The sequence below is a fragment of the Emys orbicularis genome, chromosome 11 (assembly GCF_028017835.1).
Source record: "Emys orbicularis isolate rEmyOrb1 chromosome 11, rEmyOrb1.hap1, whole genome shotgun sequence".
Lineage (NCBI taxonomy): Eukaryota > Metazoa > Chordata > Testudines > Emydidae > Emys > Emys orbicularis.
Window position 1 is genome coordinate 61,662,421 of NC_088693.1, and position 19,776 is coordinate 61,682,196.

Genomic DNA, 19,776 nt, shown 5'->3' on the forward strand with positions numbered 1-19,776 from the left:
TGAAGCAAATTGGGGGGTGGGGAATATGCTTTGATGTCAGCTATATTTTCCATCAGACATCATTCTAGTGTATAGATAATTTAACTAAGCGCAACTGTATTTTCTTAAGTAAACTTTGAAAAAAATCTTACAGAATGGCATTGGAAGTAACTGTGGTATGCAGCATTTAAAACCACTAACTGACCTTTTTACTTCTGTCTCCAGTTTGACAATCAGGTCAACAACTTGAAAGACCCAAATCAAAAATTAATACTTATAACAGGTCTCTTCCACTGCTTTCTCTCTTTTTTCTTCTCTCTCCATGCTTTGTGCTCAGTATTAAGGTATCCCTGATACTATTCAAGGGCACTTAAAGTTGTTGTTTTCTTGTTGTTCCATTTTGCCACTAAAAATACTGTTTGAAAGCTGCCCTACTGTATCTCTGAACTTCTGTATTGTGGCACTATTACAGAAAAAGAATATATTGATTATACTTCACATTCAGTCCTGACCGTAGTAGTTGAGGTGGTAGCTTCTGGAGCTGCCATTAGCCAGGAGTGAGTTTGATGTCTGCAAGCTGCTGGAAGGTTGTATTTTCCTGCAGATGTATTGTAACTCCTTGGGTAAAGGAAAGTATGACTATAACATTTTTAAGGTCATTAGGAGTAAGGAACAGATGTTGAGATTTTTCAGAGTACTGCTTTGAAGTGCCATTTAGGAGTCAACTAACTGACAAGACTGACCCTCTCGGCAGTGAATTTGGGACTGGAACACAGGGAAGGCATTGCCCACAATACCCCATCTGGTATCCATCTGGTACCAGCAAACAACAGACAGTACCAGATCACAGAGAAACTATACCAACTGCTCAACTGGTATCAGCAAGCAAGGAAGGTCGCCACCCAACAGCAGTTGCAAGCATGAGAAACAATGTCTGTAGCATTTGCAGACTGGTACCACAGGATCCAAAAGACCCTGATGCCAGAGCATATGGAAAGCAACTGCTCTTGAAACCTGGTCATGCTGATGCAGTTTGCTCAGTATTAATCCAGGGATTTTTTTTTTTCAGACAGATTGAATTGGCAGTGTGGAGAGCTTTTGTCATAATGCCATTGCAAGAGAGAGACTCTCTTTAGTCATATCTGTGTTTAACAGGATTAAGGTGGATTTAATACCCCGTGATACAGACTAACCATTGAAATTCTAAGAAGGTTGTTCCAGTGTGCTGTTAAATCACAATAGAAGGAATTGGGGTTAAATTTTAACAACTTGATGATAACTGTTTGTTGTTTTCTTTAACATGAGCTGTTTGGGGGCCGGGATTGTGGAGGGGGGTTGTTTTCCACTTTTATCTGCTGGCTTGCTTGCTTTTTTTCTTTGTTCTGTTTTTCCCCCTCTATCTCCTTTTCTTCCCTGAGGTAGTGCACTGGTTGGTACAGTAGCTAAGTGTTTAGAATGTAATAATACAAGTGAGAGATTTACTGCCTCTAGGCTACCCCTTCTACTCTTGAGGACCTCCAGCAAGGCAAGATTTTATAGACAATGAAAGGCTTTCTCTCCCCTGTGAGTCTGCCTAACTGTAGGAAGCTTTTCACTGTCTATTTCCACCACTTGCTCTGCAATTTTGTTCCATGCCCTGCTATTTCCCTCCCTCTCCAACACACACACACACACACACCACCCCCGCATCCAGCATCAACACCAGATGCAGGCAGATATGGCAGTATATCAGAGTCAGATTCTGAACATTAAATGCAACAAAAGCTGGACTGGAGACTTTAGTCTGCCATCACCATAATGAATATAAATCTTGAGATGCTCTCCTGTTTGCTCCCCAGGTTCTGACATTACAATCCCATTTTCCCTAGTAAAGTTAAATGATTGTGCCTGTGCTGCAAAGAGTAGCCATTGCACATTGGCATTGGGTACTGAGAACTCTGCTGACTTAGCTGAAGAAAGATGCTGAAAGCCCCTGACTTTGAGGGGAAAAAAATTCAATTCAATTTACTCCATACAGTGTCTCTCATACAAAGTATTTCAAAATGCTTTATATTAAGAGATAACATAATGAGAAAATGCCTTCTAGAACTGGGTACACGGCTAGCAAGTCAAAATGATGCAAGATGATGAACTGGAGTAAAAGAAAAGAAGACTGTAATTTAAAAGCGGTAATCATGTGGATAAGTAGTCTTGTAAACTAATTACAGTGAAGGGAAAAGCAAAGAATGCAAGACTGGGGAGGAGCAAAAAGGGGCTTAGTCTCAATCATAGGCTAACACAAAGAGTTGGATTTAAGGTAGATTTTTGAAGCGATGGGAAGAACTGGCTCACAGCATTTTGTGACGTACTTAAAAGGGAGATGACCTGTGCTGCGTCCAACCCCCCCCCAAAAAGTTAATCATAAGTTAAATGGCTCCTCCTCTTAGAGGTTTGGGATGAGACTATGTGAATTGATCTGGTTCCATGTTAAAGTAATTGAAATGCACCTCCTGTCTGAGGAAGAAACTGCAGCTATGATGTAAGTCTCTCTACTGAAGTTTGGGGGTGGGGGGGAGGGTTAATGTTCTTCTATTAGTAGTTGAAGGGTCTCTGTTTTAACCACGAGTAGTAAGTATTGTGAGTGAGGATCACCAATCTGGTGTTCATTAAAGACAATTAAGAGGTAGAATTAACAAAAACACATTATAGGATTAATGGAAAGAAAAGCCACCCAGGGAGAAAGTCACGGGCCAGGAAATGATCTAATTTAGGCTGGGCAAAGGAAACTGATAGCCCTCAAGGATCTGGGACCAGGGGATCGTTGAGCAGAGGTTCAGAAAACAGAATATCCACTCAGAGTGACTATGCTCAAAACCTTTTTTAGTTTTGCCTTAGATAACTTCATCTCCCCCTTTGCTGAATTCTCTATACTTAGTTATAGGGGAGACGGCAAATGATGAGATCATGTTTTCTATTTATCTATGGCAATTGCCATGTTTTTAAACACAACCACTGTATAGGAACAGCCTGTTTTCCTTTTAAAGTTCCCATCTACGTTTGTAGTCCCTCAGTCTATTGTCTTTATAAAGATTTTTTTCTCTGTATCTAAATCTAAGTCACAAGTTCACCTCAATGAGTAAGAGCTAGGGCCTTACTGAGGAGAAAAAATAAATACTAAGTTAATCAGCCCTACTAGTTTCAAGTTTGATGCACAGTTGTCATTGAAGTTTCCTGGTGGTTTTGGGATAAGGAAGAGGGATGCTGACAAACAAAATCATTGTATATCAGCAACACCACTATCTAAGCCCTATTGTTTATATCTCTTTTTGTTTGTTTGTTTTCCAAAAGAAGAGGGCTCATGAGATTAAGAAACACTTAATTGTCTAGCAAGCTGATTGTCAAATTAATGTTCTGACTGCTTTGGCTGATCTTTTAAGCAAAACTGTTCAAAACCACTAACCAGGGAAACCAAGATCATCAGTAACTCTGATGTGCTTGTCTCTGTGCATTTTTATGGGAAAGAGGAAGGATGGTGTGATTATTATCTTTTTTCTTTATACAAGAATGTTTTCTTCACCCAAGGGAAATGCATTCTAGCAGCATGAACATAACTATTAATCAACGCTTATAGTGATAATCAGTGAATGAAAAATGATGACCAGAAACTGAAAATGTGCTAGCATAGCTGCCTTGAAGATCTTCCTTTAAGATCATGCCCTTGCATTTTAACATGGATAATTCTTTAAAATGGATAATTCCTACAAAATTAATGTTGATGTATTCTGAAATGCAGTGATTTAGAAAACTAGTGCTTATTTTTCACCCTGTGTGGAAAAATATATACACACTAAGAGTGGGTGATAGATTAAGATAGTGAGAGGTAATGTTTTAAAGACATTCCAGTATATTACTTGCTGTCCTAAAAATGTTTGAGACAGATCATCAACAGGGGTAATCGGCATAGCATCTGTGAATTAATTTGGACATAGGGACACAGGGTTCTCCACTGTTAGAATGGTGGTGAAGTGTGTGCGAAAACATGTATGGTTCCTGCTTTAATTATATATTTTCACTGAAAAAAGGAAGTGAGCCTGAGGAGAGATGCAGGTGTATCTCAGTTCTCAGGATTCTTCCAAGAAGAATTTGATGCTATTAACATGATGACAAACATTGTCAAAAATAGTAGGAGGGGCAAAGGAGGTATGACTGAGTCTTTGATCCTGCAAAGTGCTGAGTACTCTGGCCCGGATTCAGCATGTAAACACACACCTAACTTGTTAAGCATGTGAGTAGTCCTATTGAAATCAATGGGACTACACATGTGCTTAAAGTTAAGCACATGCTTAAGTACTTTGCTGGATCAGGTCCAGAATGCTCAGCACCTTATAAGCCTGAGCCCACAGAGCATTAATTTAAAAATCAGTGAGGCCTTGACCCTGCACCTGGGATTCTGTGCAGACACAGGGGTCAACCCACACAGGGCCATTGTTGGATCAGGTCCCTAAAATATTTGCTCATCATTCTGAGCTGTCAAGGAGATTCTAAGGGTAAGAATTAGTTGCCTCCCCACCCAACATAAGATATTCGGGGCATCATATAATAATTTAAGACATAAATATAAAATTACACACCCCAAATTTAAAATAGAAACAAAGGCAAGAAATTCTTCAGAAGCCATAGTGCAGTTCCATGAGCACATGGAAAACATTGATTCCTTCTTCATTCTCCAAAACTATCCTGTATGTAGGTTTAGCACGTACTAGGGAAGTCAAAGTGATCTCAGTCAAATAGAGGCGATTCTGAGGTTTTCCATTGAACGTCATTTGGGTTTGCCATCACAGCCACTTGAAAAAGAAAAGAGTATACAATGGAGAAGTATTGAAGGTGCTATCCTATGTCCAAACAATGGCAGAGCAGTATTGATGGGATCATATAACACTCGCCCCTTCTTTGAGGACTGCTTCTGTCATTAAAATCAATGCAACTTAATTAAAGCAAATTATAGATAGATACATCTATAAATAAGATATTAAAGTGTGCTGCTGAATATGATAATTGCCGCATATTTAGCAATCAGCGTGTGTGTTCTGCTTTTGCCAGGAGGGATTTCTTTCAGTGAAATCAATGGAGCTTTATTAAAAACCATCCAAATTAGAGGGAGAAATGATGAGTGTTATAATAACGCAAAATCACTGTTTCAACTTTCATTGCAAAACCAGGAAACCAAAATACATCCCTTTTTCTGTCTGTAAGGAAAACATCCGAAATATTCTTTTGAACTAGGGACACAGTTAGAATTTTTAAATTTAAATGTTTGCCTTTTGATTTAAAACTTAAACAGAGATGGATGAAGGTCTTGAAAGACGTAGTAATGAGGGTATCGTAGAATCCAGGGGTGGAAAAGACCTGTTTGACCATCCAGGCCAACTCCCTGAGTTCAGCAAATCCATCTCCCTGTATAACACCCTTTCTTCCACTTTGACTAGAAAAGAAAAATGTATCAAGTCAAATGGCTGTTTTTTAAAATGTCCAGTCGCTAGAGCTGTGTGAATGGTAAAAATGGTGAGTTTTGAATTTTGACATGTGCAAAAAACATTAAGAGGGAGATGGGGACAAATTCATTTTTACCTCCTTCAGTTTTTCTCAATTTTCACCTAATAGAAAACAAAAACCAAGTGTGTCTCAGCAGAGGGGAGACCTGCAGGTCAAAGAGCAAATTCCTCTTACCATGGCTCTTTTTCGCATGCTGAATGGCAACCTATGTGATTAGAAGTGCTCACAGGCAAAAGGAGAGCTTTGAGAAGGGAGGTCAGACAAGCATCTGGAGCAAGCCCTTTAACAGATAATCACAAGAAATGTACTAAGCAGCAAAGCATATAGCATGCTATGCTTATTTTCAGCCTCCTGTCCAAAGATCTCAGGGTGCTGGGTAGATATTGGGTGGGCTTTTCAAAAAACCCCAACTGACTTAGGAGCACAAGTCTCATTGAAAGTCTAAGGACTCATGCACTGGGTCCCACCCATTAAGTCTCACATCACCCTTGTGAGCTAGGTGAGTATAATTATTATTATTATTATTATGTCCTGTGTGTCCTACATGCGCCTGTCCTACCCCATCCCAGGTAGTGGCTTTGTATCATTGCCTTCTCTGGTGTAGTTCAGTGGAAGCTGGAGTTTTCAGTCAGCATGGGAGCTGTGTTACACTGGATTAGAACTCCATTCTAACAAACCACAAGCTGAAAGGACATAGCAGGGAACTCCAGTAGCTCACCAGGGAATTCATGACCTATCAAATAGGCAAGGTAGAACCCAAGAGAGAAGTAGAATGCCATCCAGAGTGAGATCTCCCCCCAAAAAGGGAAGAGAATTATTATTATTATTATTATTATTTATATTGTGGTAGCACCTTGGGACCCCAATCATAGCCCAGGACCCCTTCATGTTAGGCAGTGTACAAACACATAGACAGTCCCTGCACTGAGACGTTTAATGGACTCTCTATGTCAATATATAGATTTTTAGAGGTTTGTTTGTGTACAAAAAATACCCAACCAGCGCCAGGAGTGCTCACTGGCCCCTGTATTGAACAGCAAAGCCCAAATAGTTCCTGGCTAAGTAATTTCCTAGCCCTAAACTTATGTTGGATTCAGAGAACAGACCGTAAGACAAGTCAAGTGTGGACAAGGAGGAATGAAATGAAACCCTTCCTGAGCAAAAGAAGTGAGACTAACGTTTGCAAAGCAGTCTCATTCTCCGCATGAAAGAGAGCACTTCTCTGCTTGTGGCCATACTCTTTTTTGGTACCACCAATTATTTGTAGGTAAATCCAAGAAAGTATTTCCAAATACCCAATTAACAGTCAGTTCATGACAACACTCGCTGGCACATGACAACTCATGCCTTGTCATTCCAGCACAGGCCCTCTGCTGCTCTAAGATATTTGTTCACTGGGTTTAATCTTTATGTGCATATTCACATAATTTTTGGTTTGGGGGCAGTTTTCTTCAGAAGAATTGGCAGGTTTGGGAAATTATTTGCAACCAACCTATCATTTTTTCTTCTTAGAAGTCTCAGATAAAGTACCATACAGCTATCATAGTTGGCAGGGCCATAGCTTACTGTGACGTTATCTGATTTTAAAATATGACCATATAGATCATTTTGCAACCACTGTTACATATTTGCAGCAAATATTGTACAAAGGTTGTCGAGTAAGATGCTAACTCCCACGAAGTAATCAACCAGATATGCCATGTAAGATATCTGCAAAGATGTCCTAATTTGCCAGATATGATAATTGTATTTATATATTTGTATCACACTTGTATTATGAGTTATAGATATGTATGTATGTCTGTATTTCAAACTTGTGCTATGCTTCTGGGTGACACCCCCAAACAGTTTGGCATCAGCACTGCCTAGTCTGCTTGATGGCCCTTTAAGGACCATCAGCAATACAATTAATCCATTAAGAGAAGGCAGATACACCTTATGATTCAGCAAGGCATGCAGGGAAATGCCTATGGAGAGAACTCTAAGGCTTCCAAGCCATGTGCTGGGCAGCTTGTGTTTGAAACAAAGGAAGCATCGGCCGCATGGCAAAAAACTATAAAAGGCAGCTGCATCTTCTGCATTTTGTCTTCAATCCTGCTTCTTACCTCTGGAGGAACTTTGCTACAAACTGAAGCTCTGAACAATGGACTGAATGACCCATCCAAGCTGTGGATGTACTCCAGAGACTTGACCTAAACCAGCAGTTTATTCCATTACTGCTACAAGCCTGAGCCAAGAACTTTACCATTACTGTATGTAATTGATTCCTTTAACCAATTTTAACTCTCACCTTTCTTTCTTTTCTTTTCTTTTCTTTTTACAAATAAACCTTTAGATTTTAGTTAATAAGAATTGGCTGTAGCATGTATTTGGGTAAGATCTGAAACATTCGTTAACCTGGGAGGTAATGTGTCCGATCCTTTGGGATTGGTAGAACCTGTTCTTTTATATTATGAAACAAGATTTACAGAAATTTTCATTATATTCGACGTGGATGGAGGCCTGAGGCTGGATCACTTTAAGGGAATTGTGTTGTTTGGACTTCTGAGTAACCAGTAAGGTAATAAAGAAGCTTGTTTTGTGCTGGCTTGGTGAATCTAAGTATTGGAATATCCACCAGCTTTTTGGCTGCCCCATTCTTTGCAGTTCACCCTAACTGAGTGATCACAGCTGGCTCCCCACTAGGACCCTGGGCACAGTGGCGTAGTCGGCAGGATACACATTACCACAGGTTAATTGGGGTTTTGGATCAGAACCACACGCTTGTCAAAATTTAATTTTGATATTGGAGAGTTTAAGGGTTAAAAATCAGTTACAATGAGTGACCCATGATCAAGATCCTGACAGAAAAAGTCTGGAAGAATTGTGCTTACAGAGAGGATTGTATTTTAAGCAAAAAGCCCCAGAGCAGGAACTGAAAAATCTGTTAATTGCCAGTGATAAGGAAGCAGACCCAGAGAAAATGCTTGCAGTGAGAAACCAGTACCTAGAACTTGAACAAATGCAAAAAATAGCTGATATGGAAGGAGAAACTGCTGAAAGAGAATGTGCCTGTGTTTTGAACATGAACAAAAAATGGCATATATTTGATTGAGGAACTAGAAGCTAAGGCAAAAGTGGACAGACTTAAGCTCCAACTCAAGAGAATAAAGGAACAACAGGAACTGTATCATACTGAAAAAACAGTTCCTTGCAATAACAAAGATGGGGATAGAATCTATCTAGTTTGTAACAATGTTGGTATGTTGTTTGACTCTAAGCAGTTGTCTGTGTGTAACCAAATTTACCCCAACACTGCCACCTTTTATGTAAATGCTTTTACTATGAGCTTGGGTGAAGGTAACCGCATAACTTGTGCAGAGAAAGTAAAAGTCAATGGTAAATGCTGTTTAGGGCAAATTACAGCTTCTAATATCACTCTTGTTAAAGCAGATCTTGTCAAAGAGGAAGATTTACCAAATCAGAGTGTGAATATTGTAATCCTCTATGAGTTTACTGGAAGTGTGCCTTTAGCCAGAATCCATCTTGAATGGAATGGTGTTAAACATGAAGTTATAGCTAGTGTAAGGAAGTTATTGCCTAAGGATCTTTTGATTGGGGATGATATTAAAGCTTTGTTCAGTCAGGTTGACATAAACCAGTCACAAGAAAGAAATAATCCTGAACCTGTGTCTATTGGGGCAAGGATTTGCCTATGGAGGGTTTCTCCAAATGTTTGTCTGAGGAAGATGGCTGTTTGTCTGTGCAAAGAGGCAGTGCATATGTGGAAAAAATTTCTGAGTGTCTGTCTGGTATCTCAGAAGTGAATCTGGCATTAGATAAGGCTCAGGAAGATGTTTCTCTAGAACAAATTAAAATTGGTGATCAGGTTAAAGCCCTAACTGAGGAAGGAAAGGGTACATTCTTGGTGAGTGATAAATTGTTAGCTAGTAAAGCTTGGGAAAGTAAGCCTGTCCCAGGTAAAAGTGATGTGCTTAAAGCAACAGTGTAATAAGGCACTGTTTGTGGAAAACAGCAGTTTATCTATTAAGGGAGGAGAAGGCAAAGAAAGTTTAGATGAGCATAAGCTGCCTTCTGGGCTGATGGCTTTGTCTAATCAGCAGTTTGGGAAGGCAAGGTTAGTGGAACATGAGTATCCCTACACCTTACCTGCTCCCCCGTCTCCCTCCTGGGGGAGCAGCCCCCTTGCCAGCCCCCCTTGCCCGCCCGGTGCCGGAGCTCGTACTCACCAGCTCCAGGAAGTGGCGGCTTGCACCGCCATTACAGCTGCAAGCCTGGGAGGGAGGAGGAATGCCGCTCAGCTGAGGAGCCAGGACGAGGGGGGAACTCGGCTTCTTACCTGGCCTGTGGCGGCCAGCGGGACATGCTGGCGCAGGGCGGGGGACGCTACCCCCCTACACGGGCGAGGAGCCGGCCGGGGTTCCCCTCGAGCCGATAAACTTTACATGGCCCGCTTGCGGCCCGAGCTGCTCTCCCCCGCCACTGCCGGGGTCCGGAGCCCCGGAGCCCCCCCATCTCCCTCCTGGGGGAGCAGCCCCCTTGCCAGCCCCCCTTGCCCGCCCGGTGCCGGAGCTCGTACTCACCAGCTCCAGGAAGTGGAAGCCGCGCCACCACCCCCTCCCTCCAGGCTTGCGCCGCCATTACAGCTGCAAGCCTGGGAGGGAGGAGGAATGCCACGTGCTTGGGGAAGAGGCGGGGCCAGGGCAGGGATTTGGGGAGGGATCCAATGGGGGAAGGAGGGGACGGCATCGGGCGGGGGGGGGGTGGCGAGAGTCCCTCCGGGAGGGCAAAATTGCTTGTTTGTCCAGTGTCCCGATCGCACATCAGTCGGGACGCGGGACAAACAAGAAAATATCGGGACAGTCCCAATAAAATCGGGACGTCTGGTCACCCTAGAGCTACCCCAATCTCCAAGCAATTGTCCGTGAACAGCCATGTGTTCTGGGACAAAGGAAAGGATATAAGCTGTTTGTCTGTTAAAGGGGACTGTTTCTGTTTGCAGAGCAGACAGAAGAAGGCTGTCAGCCTATGATGGTTGAAAATTTATCAGCTGACCCAAAGTTGGTTCTGGATACAACTAAAGCCCAGGAAGGAAGTATTCCTAAATTTGTGTCTGCTAGGGAGGGTGACATTGTAATTAGGTTGCATCCAGTTAATGTCATAAATAGTTCTGTTTTGCCTGTTGCTAGTGTGCTTCTAGGTAAAGGTACAACAGCTCTGTTTAACCAGGTTGATATCATAGCCAGGACACAAGGAGAGCATGAAGGTGATTTAACTGTGTTACCCACTAACAGTGTGAAAACTTGTAACAAGGAGGAAATGATTCCTAAGCTTGTGTGTGGCAGAGGGAAAGAAAGTGCTTCTAACCTTTTGACTAGTGAGTCTATCAGCTTGCCTGAAAGGGGGTTATGTAAAAATCCTCGTGATGGACCAGAGGTGATTCTGGATTTAAGTGAAACCCAGGAAGAGTCTGTTGTTGCTCAGGAAAATGTTCCTTTAGAGCAAGCCCTAGGTGAAAAGGGTAAGGGCAGAATTTCTGTGGAAAATGGGTTGTTGCTTAGAAAGATTCCTGAAGAGAAAAATCTTCAGGGTTGTTTTTGCAAGCAGTTTTCCACATCCATCAGTTGCAGAAGTGATTTGATTGAGTTAACTCAGGGTGAATCACTGTATAGAGAAAGCAACAGTTTGTTTGGGAGGCTTGTTTCAGTTCCTAACTGCCAGAGTCTTTCTGAGGGGTATAGAGCCACTGACTTTGCTTTGGAAAGACCCAGTGTGGATAGCTTTGAGGAGATTTCAGATGGAATAAACATTATTAGGGACTTTAAACAGCCCTATAAGCTTAACCAGCTTGTTGGGAAGACCGTGGTGTTGGAACTGTCTCCATGTTGATTCTTTGAGTAAACGATCTATATCTCAGGTTCAGAGGGAAGACTGGATTGCTGAATCTGCAGAGCAGGACGACAGTTGTGCAGTTAATCTCTCGAGAATATAGGGAATGGCAAGTAAACTCATTTCTAGACACTTTGGAAATGTCTTGTAGTCTCTTAGTGGACTTGACATCTGATTCCATGTGGAAGCAGAGGTTGGTAATGGAAGGACAAAAGAACCTTGAGTCTAACATGCTAGTGAAAATGGATGGTATCTCTTTAAGACAGAGTCCAGCCTTGGAATTGGTAACAGTTAAGGATCTGAAAACTAATAAACAAACTAGTGTCTGTGTTGATGCAAATTACCTGACTGACTGTGGGGGAGAAAGACCTGCCTGTAGCTGTTAGCAAAAAGGACACACCCAGCCGGCCAATGAATTCGGTTAAGCAAAAGAGCTCAGATTTTGACCCTCCAGAACAGGAAGAAAGGGGAAAAGTTTATCATGCTAATGAAAGCCACAGGTTATCCCTAAAATGCCAGAACCACAATGGTATTGAGCCAAAGGCGTGGCATGACAAAAACAAACGTAAATGTACACCCGCAATGAATTTAATGTTAATAGTAATGCTAATGTTAACTTTTGTGACTAACATGTTGCTAATAACAAGAATTGTAAAAATGTACAATGTGCCTAATCTTTTGGAAAAACCCTTGAACATGTTAAGAGTAATACATAAAAGCACACTTTATGTTAAAAGACTTTGTGATACTAATATTTCACAGTTACTGCCTGTAACTAGGCAAATATAGTGCCCATCTTTAAAAAAGGGAAGGAGGAGAACCCGGCGAACTACAGACCGGTCAGGCTCACCTCAGTCCCTGGAAAAATCATGGAGCAGGTCCTCAAGGAATCCATTTTGAAGCACTTGGAGGAGAGGAAGGTGATCAGGAACAGTCAACATGGATTCACCAACCTGATTGCCTTCTATGATGAGATAACTGGCTCTGTGGAATGGGAAAGCGGTGGAGTGATATATCTTGACTTTAGCAAAGCTTTTGATACCGTCTCCCACAGTATTCTTGCCAAAAAGTTAAAGTATGGATTGGATGAATGGACTATAAGGTGGATGGAAAGCTGGCTTGATTGTTGGGCTCAATGGGTAGTGATCAACAGTTCGATGTCTAGTAGGCAGCCGGTATCAAGCAGAGTGTCCCAGGGGTCAGTCCTGGGACCGGTTTTGTTCAACATCTTTATTAATGATCTGGACGATGGGATAGATTGCATCCTCAGCAAGTTCGCGGATGACACTAAGCTGCGGGGAGAGGTAGATACGCTGGAGGGTAGAGATAGGGTCCAGAGTGGCCTAGACAAATTGGAGGATTGGGCCAAAAAAATTTGATGAGGTTCAACAAGGACAAGTGCAGAGTCCTGCACTTAGGACGGAAGACTCCCATGGGGACCGACTGGCTAAGCAGCAGTTCTGCAGAAAAGGACCTGGGGTTATGGATATGAGTCAGCAGTGTGCCCTTGTTGCTAAGAAGGTTAACAGCATATTGGGCTGCATTAGTAGGAGCATTGCCAGCAGACCGAGGGAAGTGATTATTCCCCTCTATTCAGCACTGGGGAGGCAACATCTGGAGTAGTGTGTCCAGTTTTGGTCCCCCCGCTACAGAAAGGATGTGGACAAATTGGAAAGAGTCCAGTGGAGGGCAACAAAAATGATCAGGGGGCTGGGGCACATGACTTATGAGGAGAGGCTGAGGGAACTGGGCTTGTTTAGTCTGCAGAAAAGAAGAGTGAGGGGGGATTTGATAGCAGCCTTCAACTACCTGAAGGGGGTGGGGAGAGGTTCCAAAGAGGATGGAGCTCAGCTGTTCTCAGTGGTGGCAGATGACAGAACAAGGAGCAATGATCTCAAGTTGCAGTGGGGGAGGTCTAGGTTGGATATTAGGAAACACTATTTCACTAGGAGGGTGGTGAAGCACTGGAATGGGTTACCTAGGGAGGTGGTGGAATCTCCATCCTTAGAGGTTTTTAAGGCCCGGGTTGACAAAGCCCTGGCTGGGATGATTTAGTTGGTGTTGGTCCTGCTTTGAGCGGGGGTTGGACTAGATGACCTCCTGAGGTCTCTTCCAACCCTAATCTTCTATGATTCTATGCTTCCAGTAATTTTTCACCATTTCTACTATATTCTATAGGATAATTGAAAGTGAGCACAGTATTCCAGCTAAAGCCATTGCGCTGATTTATTTAATTGTATTATAAAAGTTTCTGCATAATTCTCTATCCCATTCCTTTTGCATCCCAATATTTTGCTTGCGTTCTTTGACCACTTCTATAAATTGAGCAAAGATCTATAGCGAACTCTCCACAGTGATGGCTAGGTCTTTTTTCTGAGTTAATACAGTTAATTATTTATAGTTAATACTAAGGCAAGTAAATACGGTGTTTAAAACTTATTGTGTACCAATGCTTGGACCTGAAGATCAACTTTGTTCTTACTGGTTGGTGCTTGATCTTTTAAGTTAGTCCTTCTAAAACAAATTATTAGCCTAACTAATCCCAAAGAGCATAGAGACTGGTACAGAACCATCCTTTATACTGTTCCCAGAACATAGCAAACAATGCAGACATTTCTAGTGCAATAACTTTTTCCTTTGTCTTTTTGTCAGGTCAATATCTTCTTTCAGAAATCATTTTACTTGTGATTCAGTAATGTATCATCTTTACTGATGTGTAGACAGATGGGGAAAAGGAAATGAGAAGGGATGGCTAAGTCTTTAACTAAAGACACAGAGTTTGCTCTTTAAGCTTATTGGACAGCTCTACATGGGGTGCAGAGAATCATCATAGAGCCCCATGTTTTTCACGAATGTGAAATAACATGAAATAAAACAAAAAAACCTAACCTCACAGCAGCAGCTCCTGTGCAGTGGGGCTGGGCTCTGCTCCAGGTGTTGTGACCTGGCGCACTGGGTCACTCTGCCACTCTGGGTTGATCCAGCCACCCACCAGGATGGAAGGGTTGCCGGGCCAAACCTGAGGGCAGCACAGTGATCCCATGTGGCAGGTCACAATGCCCGGAGCGGGCAGGCAGGCCCAGCACCATGGCACAGGAGCCGCCACTGCACAGTGAGTGTCAGGCAGGCTCATTCTGCAACTGCAGGGCATCCCGACCACCCCATCTGGGCCCCCAAAATGAAATGGAAAAACTATAAAATGAAAAAGGGTTTCACAGGGGTCTACTCATCAGCTACGTGGAGCCAAATTTGTGAAATTGTATCCACAATTAGTTTCTATGGTAACTGTATCTCAGAGCACAAACACAAACAGAACTAGCAGGAGGCACCTGATTTTATTTTCTCTGTAAGAAACAATCAGAAGATTGATGTTTCAGGTTGTTACAATGCACACATCTAATGTAGATACTTTTTACTTGCATAGTGACTACATAAGTTTTCCTTGGTAAACACCCAGTAAATTTCATCATTTCGTGTTGCTGTACGTTGACTGCTGTTACACTTAGTAGGCTTAAAAGTAATCACCAGGAAACTTGCATTCCGGTTTAGAATTTGGAATTAACTACCCGTGTGTATCATTTATCCTGTATCCTCTATCATGAATCAAGCAGGTAGACCGTATTTTACATGATTTTTGTGCTCAGTAAACAAAAGCTTAAATCTGTTTTCTTTCCTTTGCTTTTCCGCAAAAAATAGCAAAAAGTTCTGGGATTGTCTATCACCAGAGTACCCAGCTATTTAAGGAACATTACTGAAGTGTGAGAACAGCTGAAGTGACTGTGAATTTTTGTATTCACTTTCTGTATAAAACGTGTGTCACTTTTACTGGTGGAAAAATGAACAAAATAATCTGTTTGGCCTTCTACCCGCCTTATGAAATCTAGGACAGTGATTTTTTTTTTCCTCAGTGAGGCACTATTAAAGTAGGGTTATTTCAAATCAGAGATGATTATTTTCTGGTACTCATCAACCCCTTAACGTCCCCTTACCATTTTGATTCAAATCAAGAGGCATTAGCCAAGGGCCCCTCCAGAATAAATTGTTCACTTAGCAAAAGGCTGGATTATTACTAATATTAGCTCGGAATATTAGGCGGCAGACTTGGCATAATGCTACTAGTCTACAATAATTCCTGAAACTCTCTCTGCCTAGCAACTTAGTCTGATAATACATCTGTTTACACTGGACTTGGTTTTTGTTATGGATCTCTCTAAGAGATATTTTACATGAAAACATTATATACAGGTGAATAAGCCTAATTAACTCACTTCACAAACTTTCCATCACGACAGATTTTAAATCTCTTTAGTGAAACTGATGTATTGTGCATAAATGCCAAGATTGACAGAAGGGTGCTCTCTAACCTGTAGAATGTGAAAAACGTTACTTTTAGTTTGTGTTTCCTCTTTTTATAATCAGACATTTACAGAAAGCCGAGTGTGATTTATTCTTTTCTTCTTAATGAATTGTTAAGAAGTGTTTGAAAAGGCATTAAATCTTCCCTTCTGCCATGAATCTGTAAAAGGGGAAGAGGATTTTAAATGGCCTCACGGTATATTGCTTTATAAAACTGCTGATTCTAGCAGTGCCAGAATAGGACTACATACTAATGTAGGAAACACTGAATGCAGTCAGTGAGCCTTCTGCATTTATGGAGGAAAAGACTAATAGCTACATTTGAACAAGGCTCTTAACACTTGGGCCATCAGCAGGCATTGAGTGAGTGAAATTGGGAGAACTCCTATGAGCTAAAAGCATCTAAGTTCAGCATTCTTACCTCAGTTTGAGTCTTCCTGATAGGATTTCACACTCCAGCCAACTCGAGCTGCCATCTTGAAAACAAACCAAGTAGAGAGCTGATATTTTCACTGAGCGCATTAATGCTTCACTTCTGAAATGACACTAGAGCATGATAAATGCACCGACGTCCCTGTTGGATATTCAGCTTTACAACAGTGTTAGGGAAAGCTTCTAGATTTGTGTTGTGAATGAAAGCAAAGGTTGTTCATATCACCTTTTTTACTGTAGAAAACTTGACGAGATGATAAACAGATCTGGAACTAGTATGTAAACTCATTCTTTCCTTTGAATAATGTGTGCATGACTCAGCAATATTAAAATGCTTTCATTTAATCAGGTTTATCTCCTGATTTTACTGAATTACGGGTGGGAGACTAACCAAAAAAGTTTACAGTATCCCTGCTGGCCTACTGCCAAGGGAACCGCACTGAGGAAGGTACCTGTTCTAAACAGTCCTTTGATATGGAACCCTTTCTTGTTAGCAGTGATAAGATTAAGTATGGGATTTGTGGATTCTCTGAGCCTCTGCCTTTCTTTTGTTGATTTTGGCACCCTGCAGCATCATTTGTTCTCTGATTATCATTTTGAGATGCATTGTCAGTAACCGGGGTGTATAATTGATCTTCATCTCTAATTACTCTTCTCTCCACAGGTGTCTGGAAAAGGTCCAGATGGGAGTTCACACAATCTCCACTTTGAAGGGATGGAAAGGCAATATGCATCCTTACCCAGGTACATCATTGAGGCTTCCTCATGCACTGATTTTATCTGCATAGAACAGCCGTCTGGCTCTGAAATGAGAGATTATGTTGCAGTTTTGTCTCGCTGCCTTCTGCTGATGATTTAGTGCCATCTTTATAACTGTATTAATAATTTAGACAGTTGATTTAAAAAAAAATAAAGTCGTTCTCATTGAACGTGTCAGCAAGAGTCATGATCCACAGGGGAAGAACATGACATTGAGGAAGCTTAGTGTGCTAGAGTTATAGCAGGCCTTAGCAGGGCATAACTGTGACAAAGTTTATAGTGCTAAAATCATAGCTGGCAATGACAGAGCATTGCTGTGAGGCGTTTGCACTGCAGCAGTGACAGCTCCTACAGTCCCACCATTGCTGGAAGGAAAATTTGACTAGCAATCCTGTTCCAGTATGGTAACTATATACTGTAATTCAACCCTATTGGAAATGAGAGAGAATTCTTAGGGGTTTGGGGGGGGGGGTTTATGAATAATTTTAGTCTGGAATCAGCAGGGCATGACAAAGAGGAAACCTTTCAAAGATTATAATCCAGATTCTGTGGGTGATATAATAGCAGAGTGTGAGAATTAGCATGCTAGAAAAAGAAATGAAGAAAGGTTAGAGCAGTGGGGAGAAAATGAAAATAGAGAATATTTATCCTCCAAGCATGCTAAGCAAGAAAGTGGTTCTTAGGTAGAGATGTGGAGGAGCAAGTTTTCCTAAATGAGGGTGAGACAATCAACTAGTGCCACATTTCCTGGGGACCCCAAAGGGCATGGCACATTGGTGCTGGTATTTTTAGGATATAAATGAATGTGCATTCTAGCTACATCTTTTCTTCTATTTTTTCCATTTGACTGTTTGTTTCTAAATGTGTTATTGCAAAGGCTGATTGACCTTAATGTAATATGACATACCACTATGAACTAGAATATAGAGAATATCTCAATGCTCGAAAATAATGAGATCTCTCTAAGAAAAGCTGTTTCACAAACTTCAGCATTGTTGGACTTAAGTAAGAACTTTTTAATGCATGATGTGTTGTTTAAACCACAGAATGCATCTGTGGTTCAATGACTGCCTTTTATCAACTTGTATTGGTGGTTGTTTGCAGTGGTGGTCTAGTGATGTTGGTCCCAGGATATTAGACAGACAAGGTGGGTGAGTTAATATCTTTTATTGGACCAACTTCTGTTGGTGGAGGAACATGCTTTCAAGCTTCACAAAGCCTCAAAGGACCTGATGAAAAGTTCTTTGAAGCTTGAAACTGTGTCTCTTCCGTCAACAGAAGCCGGTCCAATAAAAGTCTCACCCACTTGTCTCTCATATACTGGGACCAACACTGCTGCAGCAGCACAGCTTAACAGAGTGCTGTTTGATTCCCAGCAATGTTTTTTATATTTTTTCCTGTTCTCGTTATCCATAATATATGTCCAATTCTTTTTTCTGAATCCTACTAAGTTCTTGTCCTCAGTTATATCTTTTAGCAGCAAGTTCCACAGGTTAAATATATGTAGAGTTAAAAAAAAATTGCCTTTTTATCAGTTTTAAAATTTACTGCCTTTCAATTTTATTGATCATCCACTTGCTCTTGAATCACGAGAAAAACTTGAACAGCAATACCCAATATACCTTCTCTGCCCCATTCATTGTTTTGTATTCCTCTTTCATGTCCTCTCTTATTCATCTGCTCTCCAAACTAAACAATCCTATTCTTTTCAATCTCTCTTAATATGGTAGTCTTCCTATGCCTCTAATCACTTTAATTACCCATCTCTGAATTCCCTCTTATTTCAGCTATATCTTTTTTTGAGATAGGATGACCAGAACTGATCACAGTGTTCCAGGTATGAGCATACCATTCTTTTATATGACATTAGACTGTTTTCACTACTATTTTCCATCCTGTTCTTTTTGCATCCTATGTCTTGTTTGCTTTTGTGAGTGCTGCTACATCCTTAGTAGGCAATTCCTGTGAGCTATTCACAATGACATCCAATTGTTTTTTTCCCGAGTAGTTCCATCTGATTCAACCCATTAATCTCCCCATGTTCTTCTCAAAACCTCAATTTCGGCTAGTGGATACTAGACTCCATACCCTAAATCTCGACAGGGCTTGGAGGGTTTAGCTGGATAGGACGGGGAATTTAGGACGTTATCAAGATTCTATAGCCTTTGGGGCTCAGTGTAAAGAGGGAGTCACTTCTGCTCAGTGCCTGTCAAAGAAGATTAGGCTGTCCCATGAGTCACACTGTACTTTAGTTGGGGTGTCAGTAACTCATGGTTTTAGCACCCACGCTGCCAGGGTTCATGCAATATCAGTAGTTTGCCTCCATAATGTTTCTATTATGGAGAGAGAAGAGCACTGGAGTGATGTGCTGTCGACTGCGTGTGTTGTTCAGCAGACGGGCTGCTGTGTTCAGAACCAATTCTAAAGAGCTCTTGTAAGTTTACTTCTCTGAAACCACCATAGTAATCAAGCCCAGAGATCATAAATGAGTGGGTCACCGGGGCAAAGTCTGAATCCAGCAGAAGAGGCTGCAGTCTTCCTGGCAGCCACTAATGGAAATGCGGATTTTTTGCAGAGCTGGCCATTTGAATATCTGGAAGTACAGAGGAGTCCAGGTGAAAACCAAGGCCGAGAACTCTGGAAATCTGCCTTCAGATCGTTAATAATCTATTTTACATGGAAAGCACTCGGATACTATGAGGAATGGGCAGCAGTACAAAACCTTAAGATAGATAGATGTCCTTATCAAGATGGCATGTTCTTCAATGTACTTCCCTCTCCCCATCGGTATCGCCTCCTTCTTTCCGGGGCTCAGCTTTATTCACCTGT

The 19,776-nt window shown here is 41.5% G+C and overlaps 1 protein-coding gene across 1 annotated transcript in view; it reads left to right on the top strand.

The window, feature by feature from the left end:
- The window catches only part of PARD3B (par-3 family cell polarity regulator beta), a 657,306-nt gene that overhangs the window by 607,550 nt on the left and 29,980 nt on the right, over positions 1 to 19,776 (top strand). Inside the window, exon 22 of the mRNA XM_065413438.1 lies at positions 16,853 to 16,932. Coding sequence (XP_065269510.1) covers positions 16,853 to 16,932 — 80 coding nt within the window. The remainder of the gene's footprint in view (positions 1 to 16,852; positions 16,933 to 19,776) is intronic.